At 43.4% G+C, this 19621-nt stretch overlaps 2 protein-coding genes across 4 annotated transcripts in view; one reads left to right on the forward strand and one right to left on the reverse strand.

Annotated features, from left to right (window-relative positions):
• The window catches only part of MAPK8 (mitogen-activated protein kinase 8), a 58067-nt gene extending 55929 nt beyond the window's left edge, over nucleotides 1-2138 (forward strand). Inside the window, exon 12 of the mRNA XM_027878139.1 lies at nucleotides 2128-2138. The gene's annotated coding sequence lies outside the window, so the exon portion shown is untranslated. The remainder of the gene's footprint in view (nucleotides 1-2127) is intronic.
• LOC114054717 (rho GTPase-activating protein 22-like) overlaps nucleotides 1-19621 on the reverse strand; it is a 39740-nt gene that overhangs the window by 5365 nt on the left and 14754 nt on the right. For all 3 annotated transcript variants that reach the window (XM_027878134.1, XM_027878132.1, XM_027878133.1), the window contains exons 2-6: nucleotides 14906-15113; nucleotides 10976-11108; nucleotides 6278-6351; nucleotides 5174-5295; nucleotides 1544-2444 (exon numbers count right to left, since the gene is read on the reverse strand). In XM_027878134.1, coding sequence (XP_027733935.1) covers nucleotides 1544-2444; nucleotides 5174-5295; nucleotides 6278-6351; nucleotides 10976-11108; nucleotides 14906-15113 — 1438 coding nt within the window. The remainder of the gene's footprint in view (nucleotides 1-1543; nucleotides 2445-5173; nucleotides 5296-6277; nucleotides 6352-10975; nucleotides 11109-14905; nucleotides 15114-19621) is intronic.

Genomic DNA, 19621 nt, shown 5'->3' on the forward strand with positions numbered 1-19621 from the left:
AAGGCAGGTGTTAGAGCTGAGCAGCTGGAACTGCTCAACAGCTGGAATGAAGAACAGGTCTTCCTGGATGCCCCTGCTGTTCACAGCTTAAGGCCCTGTTGGAGCAGTTTTACTGATAAGAGGTGGAAAGCCATCTCTTCCCCCAGGCAGCAGGTAAGAATGTGCAGCCTGGTGTTTCTGTTTATTACTTTCTATGCCTGCATCAAGGCTTACCAGAGCAGCTCTGCAGAATTAAATGCAAGGCAGATAGATACCCTCATCTCTCCCCATTGTGCATCAGTTGGGCATCTAAAAAATCCAGATAAGCCATGAACTACCACCCTCCTTCAGAGACCTTTTCCTAGCAACCAGTGGTGTTCTCATCAGCTCCTGTAGCTGGAACACAACAAGGTAGGGGTAGTATTTTCTCCCACTCTCTGATGGAACTGAAACTACTACACAGCCTGTTTTTCTTTCCAGCTTCACACACCAAGGCAGGACAATGCATGAGGCAGAAATGCTGCAGAGGCTGGCAGGTCATGACCATAGGAAATCATAAAATAAAGCAGGAAGGTAGCAAACAGAATTCCTGCCTTAACAGCAGGAAGACATCAAACTTCAGATACGCTTCTAAGAAATTACTTAAACAAGAAAAAAAGCGGCAACTAATGCAGCCTAAAGCTGTGCTATACTATCCCAACAGTCATATGTGCTTCTGGTACCAGGTTTGGGAGACTGACCATAACCTGAGGTTGGAAATGCTATCAGGGTTTTAGTAATTGAAGGGGTATAACATTAACACCTGAACACAAAAAACAAACAAACAAACAAACCCAAACAAACCTCAGAACTCAACTATTAGTAAGAAATGGGACTACAGCCCTTCTTCAGTGCAAAGTGCTGGTGTAGGGCTCAGGCCAATGACGATTCTTCTGTATTATAACATGGCTTGCAGTTTTGCATATGGTTGTATATTAAAACATATATTGTTGCTTAAAGGATTTAGCTTCAAGTGAATATTTCCCTGAGTGGTTGCCTGAAAGTAATTCTATTAAGCACATACACTCATAAAACCACGAAAAATCCACTGCAGAATAGTCAAGTGCAGTTTCCTAAAGAATGTTTCTGTTGGGAAAAGCAACAAGAAGCTCTCAGTTTCAGACTGACTTGGTACAAATACCAGCACCTGCACAGACCAACAGCATTTCTTGTTAAGGCCTGACCACGCTGGGTCCCAGTTCCTCCCTCCAAGATTTGCTGTTTCTCTGAGGACACTCAGAGCAGACTTTGGCATTACCTGGGCAGTTCTCATTTCTACTGAAAACACAGAATGTGAAATACTGCATTTCCCCGCATGATGGAAATCGGTTTTTTTTTTTTTTTTAATGACCTCTTAGAGAACGAAAAGCTGGATTCAGAGAACAGTGAGGAAAGAGCAGGACCAAATCTGCTGTCACCTAAACCCAAACTTCTGGTCTGAAATCCTGATACCCTTCAGAGCTCATGTTCAGACAGGGTTAATGTTGGCAGACAACTTCCTTGTCCCCCCTGCAGATGACATTACCTTTTGATACTAGTCTCATACTCAGTCCTCTGTTTGCTCAGTTCTGTCTTTAGCTCCACCACCAAGCTCTGTAAGGCCCTGGAGCATTGGACAGAGTCTCGGGAAGCTGCAGCTGGGTCACTCTGTTCACTGCTGCTGCTGCATGCATCAAACCTGTCCATGCTGTTTTCCAGGTCCGCAGTCTTGCCCTCACTCTGAGACAGTGAGCCCTGAGTTATCCACTCAGTTTTGAGAGAGCTTAAAGCAGAAGAGTCACTGGCCCGGCAGGCTGGGCAGCTGCTGACTGAGTCCATCACGGAGATCTCACACGAAGATGTTGACCATGAAGTGCTGGCCATGCTGTGTGTGCTGAGGGACAGGCTGGATGAGGGGACATTGTCGTAAGTGGAGAGTCGCTGGGAGGAACACGAATCTTTAACTCGCTCCCCAGATGCTGTCCGGCGGTGGCCTCGGAGAGAGTACAGTCCGTTCATCAACCAGTTCCCACTGGAGGAGAGGTTGGGGATATCTAAGGATGAGCTGCCCAGCTTTGGACTCACAGACCGTGCTCCCTGCTGGCGGAAGGAGTATTTCCACGGAGGCAGCGTCTGCACTCTTTTACTGGGGCTGGTGGCAGGCTGAGTTAATTTGCCACTGTGCTCTGGAGGAGTATTTTTCACTGCAGGTCCTGGGTTGGCCTCTAGTGCCACAGCGTTGCTAGAAGGCAAATCAGCAGGGCTGGGAGCACTGTTCTCTGACCTGCTGTCCTCCCCGTCCTCCTCGGAGATCCACTCCACAGTACTGCGCTGCCGCACGGGCCTGATTTCCAGCTGGCTCCCTGGCACATCTCCCTGAGGAACAGCAAAGATTCGCCCCTGTTCACTTATCAGCACTGTCATCAGGTGTTGAACTAGTGAGGTGCCTGTGGGTGGAAAACAAAGGCAAGCAGTTGAGGAGAGGTGAAAAGTCCTCCCAGAGTCACCCCAGCCTGTGGCATGTCCCGTGAGCTCCTTTGAGACCCGTGGCTGCCCTGCATTTCAATGCGTCTGCACAAGGAGCTACTCTGGGCCTTCCTATACAGGACTTCAAAGAAACAGGAACAATTGCTTTTGCTGGGAAGGGGGACTGTGAAGGATGCAGGTCCCAGTTCAGCCCATGAATGTAGCTGACTAGCAGAGTACAAATGATCATTAGCAATGATTAATAAACTGACCTGCTTAAGGAGGCTGGAAGCTTAACTGACCTTGGAGGATGACAGAGGTGGAGGACACTTGGAAAACAGGGCAAGTCTGTACCACACCAGGCACGGGCTTCAGAGCCAGCATCAATCTCAGTGTTTGCATCCACGCAGGATAGCGCAGCCCTGTGCAGGGATGCATGCCAGATCCTGAACACACTAACCTATTTGCTAGGAGGAAGCACCTCTCTGTCCAGCTTCCAAAAACAGCAGGTTTCCACAACCAGGTTGCACTCAGTTTTATAGACTGAACAGGCCCAGAGCTACTGCTTATTGAAGAACCAAAAATTTCAGCTCAGGCCTTCTGCTCCACTCAGTGTATAGAGAAACTTGCAGAAAGTATGACATCTGCATGATACTCGCACTTGCAGAAGGTGTACAGCAAATGCAGAAAGTACTTGCAATTATTTAAATCCCCAGAAATGAGCTGTCATTGTTTTCCAGTAGTGGAGTTGACTGTAATGAACTAATAGAGAACACCACACTTACCAAACGTAATACAAAGCACTTCCTACAAAAGAGAAAAACCTTTAAAAGAGTGAGTATGCCATTCTATCTTTAAGTATTACCTAAAATAGAGAATAAGACCAACATAGGGGTTCAAGACAAGTGCCTGATTTTAATCACGACATTTTCTCCTGACAGCAAGAGGTTCTGAACTTACCTACCACTTCTATTTTACGTCTGTGAATGCAGGAAGAGAAATAAATGTCTTGGAGATAAGGGCATTCCTAACAATTTAGCTGTCAAACTTAAGTTATTTCTATTTGAAATTCATGGTTTAAATTTGAAGAGAGATACAACTAGAGTGCTTTTGTTAAGATCTGGGTGCAGTATTTTACTTTATCAGTTTATTTAGCAGATTGAAATTACCCTAAGCTAAAAAAAAATTTATTGAGTCTTTCCACTTTTCTTTCATTTCTATCTAATCAACCTTCTATCCTTGACTAAAAATTAAATAAAACATTGCTATTGCTGTTGTTATTAGTGTATAGTGTTAGTATAATGATTAAGTCAAAAAATCCAGTCTACATATCCCAATTTTTATACAGGTCAGATCTACGGCAATACAGAATTCCAGGTCAGATCACTGTAGTGTTTTTATATGATAATTAGGAGAGAGCAGGAGACCACAGCATGTGTGGCACCTGTGCACCTACACACAGTACAAGCACCTCTGCCATCAGATAATCTGCATAATGAAATGCCTGAGGTGAACTGAACCCCGACTTGTCACCTGTGCCAGCTGAACAAAGAGCACGCTGTGGGCCCAAGCTGTGAGAGCTGTACCAGCGCTGGCCAAGTGGCCACTAGGGGAAGTCACAGCATCACACACGAGATGATTTCAGCTGTCCCCACCTCTCTAACATTGAATAATCTGCATCTGCTCCCACACTCCCTTCTCCTCCCCTTCCGCACTTTCGTACCTTTCACACTTTGAGGAGAAGGTCTCAAATCTACCCTTAATAACATGACCCACATCTCTGTGGTGGGCTTTGAATCCCTGAACAACTAGAATATGTCAGATCATACTCTGAAGTTGTCCTTACAGTGAGTTGCCATTGTGGGCAACATCTGCACATCACCTGTGCAGAGCTAAAGTCACTGCTGCTGCTATGGCATGTCAATACTGGTGTTCTGTGAAGGATTTTTGTCTCACAGAACACCACGTCAGCTGTACAGCTCAGGAGCATCACCAGAGCCAAGTTCAAACATCCTGGGCACAGCATCTCCATCTGTGCCTACTGCTGCACATCTGTGCAGGCTTGCCAAGATCCCACAGAACTCAATGCAAAGACCCTACTAAAGCTTGCACTACAGTAGTTGTGTTCCAGTGCCACCTGGGAGAGGAGCTGCTTCTCAGCCCTAGTGTCAGCCTGCTTGACCCATATGGAGGCAGATGATTTTTAAGTTTCATATTTTTACATCAGAAATCAACAGTGATTTTCAAGTCATTTCTTGGATTCTGTGAATTTCTGAACCATATACAGTCGATTTAGAAAACTACACTTCTAAGACACCTAGTTATAGCCACTGTGGCACAATGAAAATTACAGTCCTCTCACTGTGGCCTGGATGCTCTCTACAGGTTGCTGTATAACCACTGAAATGCATCACTGCTAAATGATAGCAGTTTGGTACTTAAGCGTGGTCCTTTTGAAAAACGTGAGCTTTCATTTTAGCAGTAGGTTCAGAAAGAGTTTCCAGGTGGCAGAGGCATCTCCACATAATGGAGAGACTCCCAGACCACGAGTGAATGGGGTAAGAGAGGCCAACAAATACACCCCCTTCACAGGCACTGATGGATGGCCTGACTTGTTCTGATTGTGAAGCTACTGATCAGCTACCAACAAATGTATGACCTACAGCCCCAAAGCACAGCTGTTATGGTTTCTCACAAGAGCAGTACCTACCTTCCATCATGGTCACCGGATCTTCCATTTTAGGACGTAATATGTTTGGTCCAAATACTGTAGCCAGGTTCTGGACACTCATCTTGTTAATGCTAGAGTGAGCCTGAACTTCATCGAGGAACCTTGAAAAGCCCCCAAGGTAAATCAAAGGAGAAGGGGAATAATAAGTAAGTCACTTCTCAGACTGTAGGCATTCTGGGGCAGGGACAGTTTAGTCTTACTTTCACACAACCCTGACACCTGAAATGATGCTAGGGACTAATGCAGCCTAAATACTCAGTAATTACCCCAGATACCTTTTAGTGTATGAACTCCAGAAGACAGTATGGTTTCTGTCAGTAGCACCCATCTAGCAGGGATCCAGCCTTCTACTGGGTCTGAAAGGACAGCTTTTCACATTTTTATAGGAATTCTCCAATTACACAGATTGACTTCGGGTAGTTTTCACTTACAGATAGAATTAAAAAGGCATTTCACTCAGCTCCTTGTCCTAGAACTAGCAGCCTGTGAAAAGAGCTTTGTGGCTGGCCTTGAATCTAACAAAATACACATCACAGAATCATAGAATGGTTTGGGTTGGGAGGGACCTTTAAAGATCATCTCATTCCAACTTCCAGATAAAGAGGCAGCCCAAAAACTGGGAGAATCAGCACAGAGATGAGGGGAGACAAGGCTGTGGAGTCTCTGGAAACCAAGAGGAAGCCACTCCTAACCCCACTTCCAAATCGGAGCAGATGCCAGACTGGCTATTCTGACTGCATCTGCTACTCAGTTTGTGTCATAAATCTCCCAAGTGTGCAGTACAAAGAAATAATGTCTTTCTTTAGTGGTCTGTAAGTGCTTCTGAAATAAGCAATATAATATATTGGTATCATTCATGTCTGCTGCCAAAGCTGTGGGTGACAGCAATTTGCTTAGCTGATGCTCTTGGATAAACCAAGAGCTTCCTTCAGGCAGGCCGTTCATTCACCTCTGAATGTTTTACAGGAGTAGCTTACACGTTAGTGATGTCTGAATATTCATACATTCAGAGTATATTATTTGCATGTAAGACAGCCTCACAAAACTCAGAGACTTTTCCAAGTATTAATTAATTTCACTTACTTGCATATGTATTTGAGGAGATTGTAGTTGGCTTGGGGCAAATTCTTCACCTGTTTAACCAGTTCCTGGGTACCCTGAGGGACAGGAAAAACAAGAAAGAGAGATATTAATGTAAATGCTGCAAAGCAGACGTGACTTTCCTTCAGTACTGTAAAGTCCTCTTTCCATAGCCAAATGCTGCACAACAGATGAAAACACAAGGACGCTTTGTTTTAAAGGAGGTGTCATGTATTGCATTGTGCCTTACCAAAACAACCATCTGGAACTTGACTCGGTTCTCAGTGGAAATACTCCAGTCAACTTTAATGGTTGATGTCGAAGCCTTCAATTAGTGAGGCCTGTCAGCCTTCAAAGCCTGCCCACTGGCATCAGTGGCAATGTACCAGCAGATGTGCCTTTGCAGGACGTGGCCTATTTGAAACTTTGAGGCATTGAGTGTAGTATAAATACATCACAATAATGCTCAAACTGAGCAGAGGAGAGTTTTTCTTGAAAAAGCTAAATGACACTCCAACTATCCCTTTTTTAATTACATACTTCCATTTGCAGTTATTCTGACCTGGGACATCTTTCCTCAAAAAATTTCTGTCTTCACATTAAAACGTAAGATGAGACATCAGCTGAATGAATGACTTAAAACCCTGAAGCTACTTAAATCATATAATGAAAACCTCTGACTCAGAAGGCTATTGTCCTGCTACAATCCCAAGTATCATTTGCTTCTCCCTGTCAGTACTGCAGTTGCCCTGGATATTTGCTTAATTTTGGGGACAGCTATACCTTTTGTAGAAAAATAGATACTGAAGCACATTTATGAAGAGTGATAGCTGCTAATGAATGATGGAGGGCTGCAAACTAATGATGGAGACATTCCAGAAGCAACTGGTTCTGAGCCAAAGTGCAGCTGGACATTCATTTCAAACTCTCCTCCATTTATTAAGGACTTCAGGGAGGGAATTCTGTTGGCCAGACTCTTGCAAGATCTTCCTGATTTCTCTGGTCCAGATAAGTCAGAAAGATCCAGAGAGCAGTCTCTATTCCTGCCTTTCTCCTTAATGTCCTAAATGTATAGATACTTCCTTATTCTGTACGTCCCAGGAAAAAAAAAAAAAAAGTTCTCTAGTAAAAATCTAAAACACAGTTCTTAAAAGCAGTAGGCCTATTTTTTAATTCCTGAGCTTAAACACCATGATGTTTTAACACTGACAACAATGGAGACACCAATAAAAGGCCAAGTACTTTTGAAAATCACAATCCTCTTTTTTAACTTCTGAAAATTTTTGAATCAGGAACAGTTGCTACTGATGTGAAGGTTAAGGTCAGTTTTTCAGATCAACCAACTTTCAAGTGACAAGTTTGAACTAGAAATAGGTGAGCTACCAGACCTAATTCCCTCTTGAATTTTGCTCTGTAACCCAATTTATTTCAAATAAGGAAATCAAGATGGTATTTGGCACTGTATTTCAAGTGCTCTGAATTAAAATACCACAGCTTCACTGGATACAAGAGGAGGCTTTAGAACAGAAAACTGCAGGCAGCTGTGAGCAGCAGGGAATATGACCTAAAGGTACAATATGCTACCTGAAAAAAAGAAAAAGTTCCAAAAATTTATCATCCGTGCTCTGTCACGAGGAATCTCAAACATGGTATTACACAGAAAGTATCTTCATATTCATCAAGGTAGAAACACCTGCAAGGTTAAAAAAAGCTTCCTCTCCTACTGCAGCAAATTTATAAGCTGTGCCACAGATTTGTACCCACCAACCACTTGAACTGCAGAGGGCAGAAGGCCGAGCCTGGTAACACCACAGCGAAAGTGTAAAGGAAAACACAAGCTGGAAACTGCTGAATTAACAGATAGCACTGATTATGGCTGCAGCCCAGCAAGCAACAGAAGCACTGCACTTTTATTCATCCTGGGGTTTTGCAGTGATAACTCTTACCTCCTTGAAAATGCTGCTTTCCAACGAATTATCCCAAACCCAATGGTTTTGCAATGTGTGTAACAGATCAGCACCAATTTGGAGCTTCTAGTTTGGCTGGAAAACTAGCAACACTTAGATGCTCATCCAAATTCAGATCTCTCTTTAAAACCTCAAAGCCATGTGTTCAATCCACTGAACTGCTGTGCATCTCTAGAGTACAGGTAGCAGTGAAGGCTAAATACTACCATGCCAAGTCAGCTCAGACTCAAATGAGTTTTTAAAAATTTGAAGATCTCTCTTTCTCTAAAATTGTTTTTAATTTTTGATCCCTCCTCCAAATCAATCAGGATCAGAATAAAATCTTTTTTAATACTGCAGTCCTGCTGAGATACCTGGAGACCTCAGCACAGACTAAGGTCTCTGTTACGTTTCTGTTCGCATTTGAACACCAGAGATGAGTTGGATGCAGAACGAAGAAATGAAAAGCAATTTGAATGAAAAATGGAAAGCTTAGCGCAGTGCTGGAGTTAGGCCAAGCAAAAATCATAGTAATTTCTATCCACAATCACAATGTAGCAGCATGAGGTGCCAAAAGTTTTATTCGAATGGTTAATTTGCCTTGAGCAATTCTGGCTGTATTGGGTGAGGGGGGGAGAGTAGGTGTGCAAAATTAAAGAATCTGATGTTTCAAGTTCCAAGTAAAAAATGAAAACAAAATAGTACTTCAAACTAAACCAATAAGATTACATTTTGTTTCAAAATACTTCTACAAAATAAAATGTTTTGATTTCTAAATTCCCTGCTTATCATTATGTGTTACAAATTACGGTTTCAATGAAACCACAGTTTCTAGGCAGGGGGATTTTCCATGTGGGAGGCAGCAAGTCAGGCCCCACAGGCTAGGTATGACTTTGTGCTACATTCTGCCCCACATGCTGCTGTGCACGTACAGCATCTCCACCCTTGGTGTGGGCACCTCCACCTTCCTTTCTGAAAAAGTAAACAGCCCTTGTTAAGGTTCCAGATTTTCTTGACAGAAAAAAAAATTGCTTATGTTTACAACAGCAGCTTAACAAAACATCTCTGTGCTAGGACTGGTGCTGTATTTTGTAAGCTTTCATTTTGGCTATCTAGTGCTCCCCATCACCTTTCTCATCCAAATAGAACTCTGCACTACAAGTCATTTTAGTCTGACCTTGCTCCCACAGAAGCAACACAGATGTTGCTTCCCAATCTGCTGCAGCCTGTGCAGGCAAAATCAGGCAAACAACGTAGTTAATAAGCTGAGCAGTGATATACAATTATGTTTGCCCAATTTGGCAGTGTCTCTACTCTTGTGCAATAGTGCTTAATGGATCCAAAACTTCTCAGTCTGCACATCTTATGACCAAAATGAAACCAGCTCCACTGCCTCAGAAGTACTGCTGTTTCTTATGAAATAACCGCTGTGCGGTCTGTAACACAGCACCCTGCAGAGATGCCCGAGTTCACTGAGGGTAAGGCAGAAAATCAACAAGTTTTGGAGCTAGCAGACACATACCTTTACCTATTAAAAGACAGCACCAGTGCACTGACACACTGATGTGGCTGTGTCCGGGATGCAAATGCATATTCACCTGTGGTAATATTTGGTGCCATGCACAGAAATTTGCTTTCTTGCAGCTGATTAGAGGTTACATCATTTGAATGTATAGAGTAAACTTGCCTTTTAACCATAAAATCTTATATTGTCACATACACTATATTTGAGGCATGGAAACAAGCATCTTTGTATGGGCATCAAGAAGGACAATCTCCCCAGAACCTTCTGCCACTTGAACTGAAGGTGAACTCCAGGCTTGCAGTGAAGAACAGAATCCCACCAAAGACAAAGATGAGCATGCTCTTGAGACCACACACAGAAAACAGAACTGTGGACTGCAACTTACAAGCCCTTGGGCCTTTGCCTCTTTAGCAAAGTAAAGACACCAGTAACAGCTCTTACAGCTTCTTTAAATTGCTGTTTTGGAAGGTGGCACAGTTCCACCGCATCAGAACAGATCCAACGTGCCTCTGCAGTCAGCAAAGGACTAAGGTATCAACACAAGAAGAAAAATATGGATGAAACAGATCAATCAATCACATTGTAAATTATCCTGCTCCTCTCAAGCAGTGAATCAACATTTCCATGACTGCTACAGACCTGAGGATTTTTGTCAGCCCCTTCCCTCGCCTTGAAACCAAAGAGAAGAATATCATAAGAAGGTTCTGACAAAGTATTCATAGCACTATTCACCCCCCCATTTTGGATAACTGCATAGCCTGGTCTTTTGTAGTGTCTTTCCTCTAAGAAATACAAAGGCCATTGCACTGATCACTGTCTTAGGCACCAAAAACTTTGGGAAGCAGAATGTGTTGTTCTGATATATAAAATGCAAAACACAGGAAAAGGGAGGGACTTCATACAGGCCACTAGAGTCAACAAAAAGGCTGGGAAAGGAACCCAGACCTCCTTTCTACCTTGCTTCTCTTGCTGATTATGCTACAGAACAGCTTGGCTTAGAAGAAAGAAGCACCAGGTACAAGATTGACTTCAAAAAAGCTCCTGCTTCGAGCAGTAGCCTGTGATAATAGTGCCCAATTCACAGCATTGGGAAAATTCAGAGGAAGGTTCTCAGGGACTTCATTGATTTAAATCAAGATTAAAGAACGATGAGAAAAAAACCTGTACTATATGCTGAGTCTGGGGAACAACCTCTGATGTAGAAGGAGGCAGACTGGAAGGATCACTGACCTCTCCCTCATCTTTTGAGAGTAGCTGTCCACAAGAAAGAAAGTCTTCATATTTGGCAAAGGGGATGACAGGCTCTGGCAGCTCTCGAAGGTAAAGCTTCAGGAGGGACGCCACAGTGTGAACATCTGTGTTGCTGCAACAGAGAAGAGGGAAGGAAATTTAGAAACCCACACTATTTCAAAGCTTGATGCCTTTCACTTGGGGTGCATCAAGGTCCCTCTTAGGGACAGGGACAAAGTAGGCACATGGAAGGAAGCTCTTCTGCCACACTTTTGTACTAGACAGGAGGGTCTACATGGAAACAAGGGAAATCTCCCATTTTGTCAAGATATAAATGCACCTGAGGCAACACAAGCAGTGGAAGGGATATGCCCATGATACTGCTTAAGGCACTGTGGTTCCTCAGCCATGTGGATCAGGAATGCGAGAAATACAGTCCAGGCAAGTGCCCAGTGATCACACAGCATTGGTAATAGAGCTCTGCTCCTGATTCCATGAAATGTAACTTCTGAGCCTCCCACTGATCCTTCCTGATACTCCCCCCAGCCAGCACACACATACATGTGATGGGTCAGGCTCCCAGGTGTCCTGGTCAATCGTTTGGAAAAAAATGGAGGAAACTCTATTGCCATTTGGCACGGCTGCCCGGCTTACAGGTCACATCCCCTCCCCCAGACTGGGGTATTTGGCCTTTCCTCGTGCATCTGTTATGATAGGCTATCAGCTTATATTTCTTTCCCAATTCCAGAACTTCTTTTTCCTCTTTTCTTTCCTTTAAGTTGAGATTGAGGTGTTAGATACCATGATGAAGATGCACCTGTCTTCCCTTTCCAGGTATCCCACTTCTGGTGTATGGCAATACCTCTCCCTCATTTCAAGTTTTCTGTTTTGCAACTTTGTTAATCATTGCAGGTGACCTCCTTTTCACTGTAGAAGTCTAAACAGATTTGTCACCAGCTCCTCCCTACCCACCATTATTCTGGCAGCCTTTAGAGAAGAGAAAAACACATCATAAACACTGGGCAAGGGAACTTCAAATCTCTCTTCTATCCAGAATCTGAATCTCTTCTACTTGGTAGGCTTTTAAGCATTTTAGGAACACACGGCTAAAACAATACTGGAAAGATTACAACAGGAAGCTGTCAGCAGCTACCACTTGCTACTCATCCTGCTAAAGCTATTCATATTAAACAGCTCCACCATATTTGAGAATACCACAGTTTCACACAGTGGTTTTCTTCAGTTGATTATAAATGTTACACAAATGAGATCAGTACCGTTATTTGTTATTCTTTTTTTTTCTTTAGTGCAGACTTTCAGGCATGGATGGTGGATATGACTATCACTGAGCAGCAGAGCCCAGACTACAGCTTCAGGGCTGCTGGCTGCAGTAACTCTTTCATCCATGATGCCATGTGAAATCCAGCCAAACTTGCAGTGGCATGAAAGTGCAATAGGAGCAGACTGCTGTAGTTGCTTCCAAAACAGCAACACCTGGCCTTTCATAAGAACATGCATGTGCATTAAATACCTGAATTGGAAAAGTAGGCCTTTTAAAAATAAATATTTTAATTATCAGTCATCACAGAGATCTGATCCACCATGGGGCAGGGAGGTTTTAAGTGTCTAGAAGATCACTGTAATTACAAAAGACACCTACAAGTGCTAACTGCAATGAGGAAATAAGAAAGGATAATCCCTTCACTACACATGATTTGGAAAGAAGCATAAGCATTTCACACTTCTGTTGCCTAAGTTTCTCAGGCCATACCTGGATGGTTGTAGTTACACACAGAGAAAATGATGCTAGCTAGGAGGAGGAACATTTCACTTAACCAGAATGTAATTGCCTCTCCCTTGCTGCTGTCTGTGATTACACATATACATAAGATAGACTATATATATATATATATATATATATATATATATATATATATATATATATATAAGACCAGAGAGCTGGGCCTGCAAGTTGCATTGGACACGGTGGAAAAAGCAAAAGGCAATAACTGGGAGACCCTCAACTATCACACCAGTCAGGTACCCCAGGCTTGCTTCCTTTAATTCTGTACTGAACCTTCAGCTATCACATCACACATCAACTACCTGAAAGGTAGGCATTCCTTTCTGGAGATCTCTAGTTAAAGGGAGACTTGGCACTGATCTATTTAGAGCCACTGCAAATGCCTATGGAAATAAAGGTGCTTTCTGCACCTGAGGGCGGTGAGGCACTGAAATAGGTTGCCCAGAGAAGCTGCGCATGTCTTATCCCTGGAAGTGTTCAAAGCCAAGTTGAATGGGCTCTGAGCACCCTGGTCTAGTGAAAGGTGTCCCTGTTCATGGCAGGGGTTTGAAACAAGATCATCTTTAGGGTTCTTTCCAACCCAAAGGATTCTATGATTCTATTCTGCTTTAAAAATGCTGGGCAGAGGCTTGGCTTATCTTTGTAGCAATGAATTTAGTATAGATCACAGTAAAGTAAAACATGAAATGGAAACTGTCATTCCTAATTAACTCCTTCCATGGATACTCCTATTCCATAGTATAAGCATTCAATTAAGATAATTCTAATTCTGAACTAGAACACCCAGATACTCAGTTAAAAATACAAAGATTTTTTTTTTTTTAAGAAAAGATTAAGTGAAACAATTTAATGATTTCAAACTTATTTTTTCATGAAAATATTTCTCAATGTTTGACACATCCATTTAGGGAGCAAATACTGTCTGTGGTTAAGAATCAAAGAAAGGAGGATGGGTGGTCTGGGAAGCTGAGGGAAGGGAAGAATGAGAAGAATGTTCCAAATAAACTCCAAAGATATTCTTCCCAAGATGAGACCAAATACTGTTTCTGCCCACACAGGAGAGTTCTAGCTCTTCCTGGAGTAGCAGGCAGGGAAGTTATTGGTAATGTTGAGACTGGTTGCAGGTCCAAGGGAAAAGTGATCCCCTAAGGCTAATGTGCTGGTAATATACCAGATGCCACCTGCATCACCTGGAAAAATGGTGCTAGCGAGTCCCAGCAAGAAATGATGCCAGGTCTCCAAGACAAGATCTCAGATCTGATCTCACTTATGGACCTGTGATAGGGATCAGGCCAGATCTACAAAATGGCCTTGGATCCAAATATCCCTGAAGTTCAAGGTCTCTGTTAGGGTCCAGCCCTATTTCACAAAGCATAATTAAGGTTAGCACAATGCTGACCTCCGCTCTGGGCAGAACGTACATGTGACAGAGTAGAGAAAATGTTGGTTACAGGGTATGGACAGGATTTGACTGGAAGAGCCCTAAGAGCATTCACCTTTCTGATCATTTGACTGCCTGGGCTCAGGGCCAACATAGAGACAGTAGAGCTGAGAGCTGCCCCTTCCCTCGCTGCCCTTGAATGGAGCACTCAGAGACAGGGCTGACGCTCTTCCCATGGGAATTGATACTAAGCTAAGCATCACAGCCTCTGGCATAACAGGGATGATGTGTGAGATGGTGGTGACTATTCTGAAACCTGGTGACAAAGGAAGAGTCGAGCTGTTGCCCCAGGCAGATCTGCTGTTTGTGACAAGGGAGAATGCAACATCTGAAAGCAATGAAATATCAAGTTCAACCCTGTCATATCCCTTTCTATGATGGGATCCCACCAACTGCCCAGTATGCTGCACCCAAATCTAGCAATGCTTTTCATTCAACATAAGCTTAAGCTGAAACACTGGAGTAGCTCCATAGAGATTAATGAGTCCATTTTTCCCTTTGCTCAAGCACTGAGCTAAGGCCTCCACACTCAACACCATGCAGGAGAAAGCTCCATCAGCACTTTAAATAAAGAGAATGATGGTGTGGAAAGAACAGGTAAGCCAGAATAGCCACTGCAAGGACATTCCTGGCAGATTTTACACATCAGAGACACACTAGCCTGAATTTGGTCATGTCAACTCACCTGTCAAAAAGGGGTTTCTCTCCACAATCAAAAGAATCTTGTAGATCTTTGACAAGGTTGGCTTGTCCAGGCATCCGAAAGAGCCCCTCCTCTGTAAGACCTCGCTCCCGAATAAAATCCACACACTGTTCCACCAGCAGTGGGGCCAAGCGCTGGCCATACTTCCTCTCGTACTGTACGGTGTCCTCCAACCGCTGTCCAAAGATCCCTGACAGCAGAGAGCAAGAAAGACATCTGGGTGTCAGCTTAAACTCCTCTTGAGCTACTGCTCAGGGCATACAAGGGGGAAAACTTCCACATGGAGGGGGGAACCTCTGTGAAGGCTCAGTTTCTAACAGACTCTGAAGAATAAAATTACTTTTAAAAACAAGAATTATATGATGAATGACTTCTTTTCCTTCTGCTTAAGAGTGCTTCAAACTATTCTCTGCCCTAAACTAGTTCATATCCTACACACAAGGAAAGTGGTAATGCACATGTGTGATGAGCTTGAATTAAGTAATTATACTTTCATTGCATCTTCTGTCCCAAGAAGAGCAAAACAAAGGCTACACTGATTTTATGGGACACATTTCCTTTCTGCATGTACCCACCTCTTAGGTTGTCACACAACTGCCCTCCAGTAGTTTGCAGCTAGCCAGCCCAACAGGCAGCAATCCCACTAGGAAGGGATTGCTAACACCGCAGAGTACAGATGTCAACATTAGAACTGGCTGCTGTGAGAATCCCCCACCATCCTGGGAGACCCTTTCTATTTCTTTCCCTTTAATTCAACTTGCTGAATGAAAAAAAAAACAACAAACAAACCCCAGACAAAAAAACCCCAGTAAAACGCATGCAAAATCCATTGTCCTTTCTACTAAAATGTGTGTGCTGTACTTCTTGCACTTTGAAAATATCAAAAGCACCAGATACCCTAAAAGCAGACCGGCCTAGGTTAATTTATAAGTCAGATCTACACATATCATCAAGTACAAAGGACTGTCTCTTTCTTTAGGGAACATGAAGTTCCTGGCCAATACCAGCTGCTGAATGCTACCACTGGCACCAGACCTTTCGACAACAAGGGGCTCAGGCAGTAAGAGCCAGAGGTCATAGCTCAATTGCTGCCACTAGGAAACTGCTCCATGAAAAAGGACAGTTGCTGAGTTGGGTTCTGAAACTCTAATTGTAACACCCTGCAGTGTGTGGCGGAGTCAAGGAGGACAGCATCCAGGTTAATCACGTTTTGGTAATAAAAATCCAGTAAGTGAGGGAATCCCAGAATTTCCTGAATTTCAGATGACAACAGACCATAGCAGATAGGAAATTTTATTTAAAGATTTCTCAAAGCAACAGGAAGCTTTCTACAGATATCAAGGATCTTTAGATCATTCATTCAGCAGTTAAACCTGCAGCTCTAAAAAAAAGCAGCATGCAATATTGGAGCTACACTGTTTCACTACCAATAGCCTGAAGGAGTGTTTAATGGTTGTACTTATGTGCTTATACCAGGCCAGGGAATTTGGTCATTTCTTAAGGCTCTACTTACCTTCCTACTAGTGACCACGTGTTCCATTTTTACTTTAGTATTATGTTCATGGGAGGCTGATAACTCCTGGCAGGAAGCTTCCTAGTGACTGTTCACTGTTCTTCATAGGAGATACCATGTCAAACCATATCTGCTTTCTATTTTCAGTCCAACCTCACTGAATCCTCAATGAAACAAACTTTTTGTTATCAGTTTCAATTCCCTGAATAAAAGCTGTGAGAAGGATCCTGAAGTCCAATTTCCTTCCCCTGCCTGTTTGTTATACATTAGAAGACAGAAACCTTCCTTACACCACAGCCTACACAACTGCATTACAGTATCAAAGCCGGAGGGCCATGAAAAGTCTCAAAGGAAATTCCCTCATCCTGGCAGGAGGGCATGCCCTGGAGCATGGGAGTGACTTATCTTTATCCCTGTATGTACTGGATTTACTGCAGAGTAAAGGTTTTACTAGTTTTCATTTCTTATCTGTTTGAATTTTCACTGACTTGGGTGTCTCTGAAGTCATGTTTTAGGACAGGGAACCTCTTCCTGCTTTTGCACAGGTTGCTTGGTAATCTCATCATGTAATCCTTGCTGTCATGACGGGTTATATCTATTTCCTTAACATGATACATGTTGTTCACTTTTCTAGATGCAAGACTTATAGGTTCAGGGAAGTCAGGCTGTGGCAGATAGCAGCCCTCTTTTCTCAGATAGCAATAGCAGCCCTGTTTTCTCAGATCTCTACTTGTTGAATCACAGCCCTGTTTCCTAATGGGTCTGTTTAGAGAAGAGTCTGGGAAACAAGTAAATGCTCTGCATTCCCCAGGCATAAAATATATATAATGTTTTTCTAAAAGCTCATGTTCTCGTGTTCTAGACTTAACTCAGATCAAGGACAAAGGCAGTGTCAGACACACACATAAGTAAGCACACATAGAACAACTGCATGTATAATCTCCACTGAGGCTCTGTCTACTTTTCCCAAGCCTTGGCTGGTCCATGGTCAGCCACAAGCTCGAATACATTTCAGGCAACATCAGTCCTTGCCTTCACAGTCAACTTGGATCACAACAGCGGTCACTTTCTGCAGAAAAAATCAACCTGTGAGTGACTTCTGGATAACAAGTGGACTACAGTCAGAGATCACTGACACAGAGATTAATGAATGTGATGCTAAAATAACAGAGGTAGAAGGGTGACCTGCTTTGAGACTCAGACAGAGCAGCAGATGGACCCTTCCTAAGCACAGCATCACCATTACTGTCTGCTGCACAGCCAGATGTTGGGGATACAGTCTTTCCTCCTTCTCACACATGGAGGTCAGGAACACCTTTTTCTCCTGGATGAAAACAAAGACCTTTGGAGGAATCAAAGGCACTGAAATATTCTCACACTTCAATACTGCTCCACCTCCCTCCAGACCATTTCAAATAGGTAACAAAAAAAACGAGGCATGAGACCAAAACTGACATGACCGAGAATGAAGCTGACCTACCTATCGCATGATGAGTGAAACAAATTGGCACAGGTGTGGGTTTCTTTTTGTGTGACAGTGTGCGCTGAAGGGCTGAGCACGTGAGTTCACGCAATCCACACAGGTCATTTTTTGTAGAGAAGACAATCCTGAAGCCATTGCCAGGCTTAAAGACTTCTCCCAGTCCAGCTCTCTTAGGTGCCTCCCACCTTGGTTTGGCAGCCCCACTCCAGCCCAATCCCTACTGCACATCTATGCCTTTCTCTTTACCTTGAACCTGAATCCTAATTATTTTGGGGAAGCACAAGAAAAAATATTTCACCCAAGCTAAGTCTGTTGCTAACTGCAACTTTCCCTCTGTTACATTTTTCCAGTTATATTGCATCTCTGTTTTTTCTTTATCCTACTGTTTTTAGCTGAGCCATAGACAAGGGTCACCACAGATACTGTTCAAAAGAAAGACTGCTCTCAGGCCGAGTCTTTTGGCAGTAAGAGCATTGTGGTTGGTGTTCAGAGAGAAAAGGCACAGAGCTGCAGTTGGAGTGGGACTGGAAAGCTGGCCATGGAGAAATTGTTCATCAGTGCAGAGGCTGCAGAACTTGTCCATATCTTAGAAAAGGAAAGTGGTGCCAAGGTTCATAAAAAGAGAAAGCTAAGAGCTATCTTTGGAGTGGGCTGGAAAGGGACTGTCAAAGGCAAGCTGGAGATGCTGACAGTTCCAGGCTTGCAGAAATCTTTCATGTGGGCATCTGCTGGGGGACCTTGATGAAGCCTGCCCTCAGGAGAATTACCACCAGGGCTCTCCCAGCCACACTGGTAACAGACATAGCAGATGCATCTACTTCAGTCTCCCAGGGCTAAACAGGGCAAACTGAGGAAGGGGTGTTCTGCTAGCCCTGTAGTGTTCATCTCACCTCAGTCAGGTCTCAGAAGGGCTTGTCAAACTATGCACTAAACTGTCTCTGAAGCTACCAGGTTATGAGAGCATCTCTGGGTTGGACAGGGACTGCACTGCCTTGCAAGGAAAAGCTAATGTGGAGCCAGTCACACAGAGCCTCATCCGCCGGTTCCTCGAGGCACAGGCCTGTTTTTAATCACCGGGGTCTGCAGCTCAGACTGAACTTGGCAGCGCTTCACTCCATTTGATGATCCCGCTGGAAGACATTAAAGCCTTTTTCTTCATTCATTCAGAAGAGGAGCCAGTGCCATCCAGTCACACTCCAGACAGAATTAGGCTGGAAATGAACCCAAAAGCTTGCTAGAAACCTAAGGGTTAACTTTCCTTGTCATACCCTTATCTGTAGCTAGGCCTTTTTGTTTGGTTTCAAAGCAGAAAAAAACTCCAGCGTGCCTGAAACCACATCCTTAATCTCAGAAAGATTCAAGAGATACAAAAAAAATGGGCTAGCAGAGCTACAGAATTTCTTTCCTCCACTCCAACAAGCTGCCTCTGTTCTTTAAAGACTTAGGTGACTCTTTGTGGAAAAAGCGAGCCAGGAATGATGTACTGACTAAGACACAGGCAGGCTTTCTGTCCTGGCCTGAATAGCTCACCCACCAGCTCCAGGCATACAAAGCCTATACATTCAGCTATGCTGTCCAGACATGCAGTGGGCAGGAAAATATATGCTCCCTGCTACATTTTTCCTCTTCAGAGCTCTGATTTCAACCAAAATAAACTAAAGACAGAGATAAAGTCAGGTTTTGAGTAGATTTTTTTCATGGG

The sequence above is a fragment of the Empidonax traillii genome, unplaced genomic scaffold (genome assembly GCF_003031625.1).
Source record: "Empidonax traillii isolate 1590-97213 ecotype Southwest subspecies unplaced genomic scaffold, ASM303162v1 scaffold38:size1800464, whole genome shotgun sequence".
In the NCBI taxonomy this organism is placed as follows: Eukaryota; Metazoa; Chordata; class Aves; order Passeriformes; family Tyrannidae; genus Empidonax; species Empidonax traillii.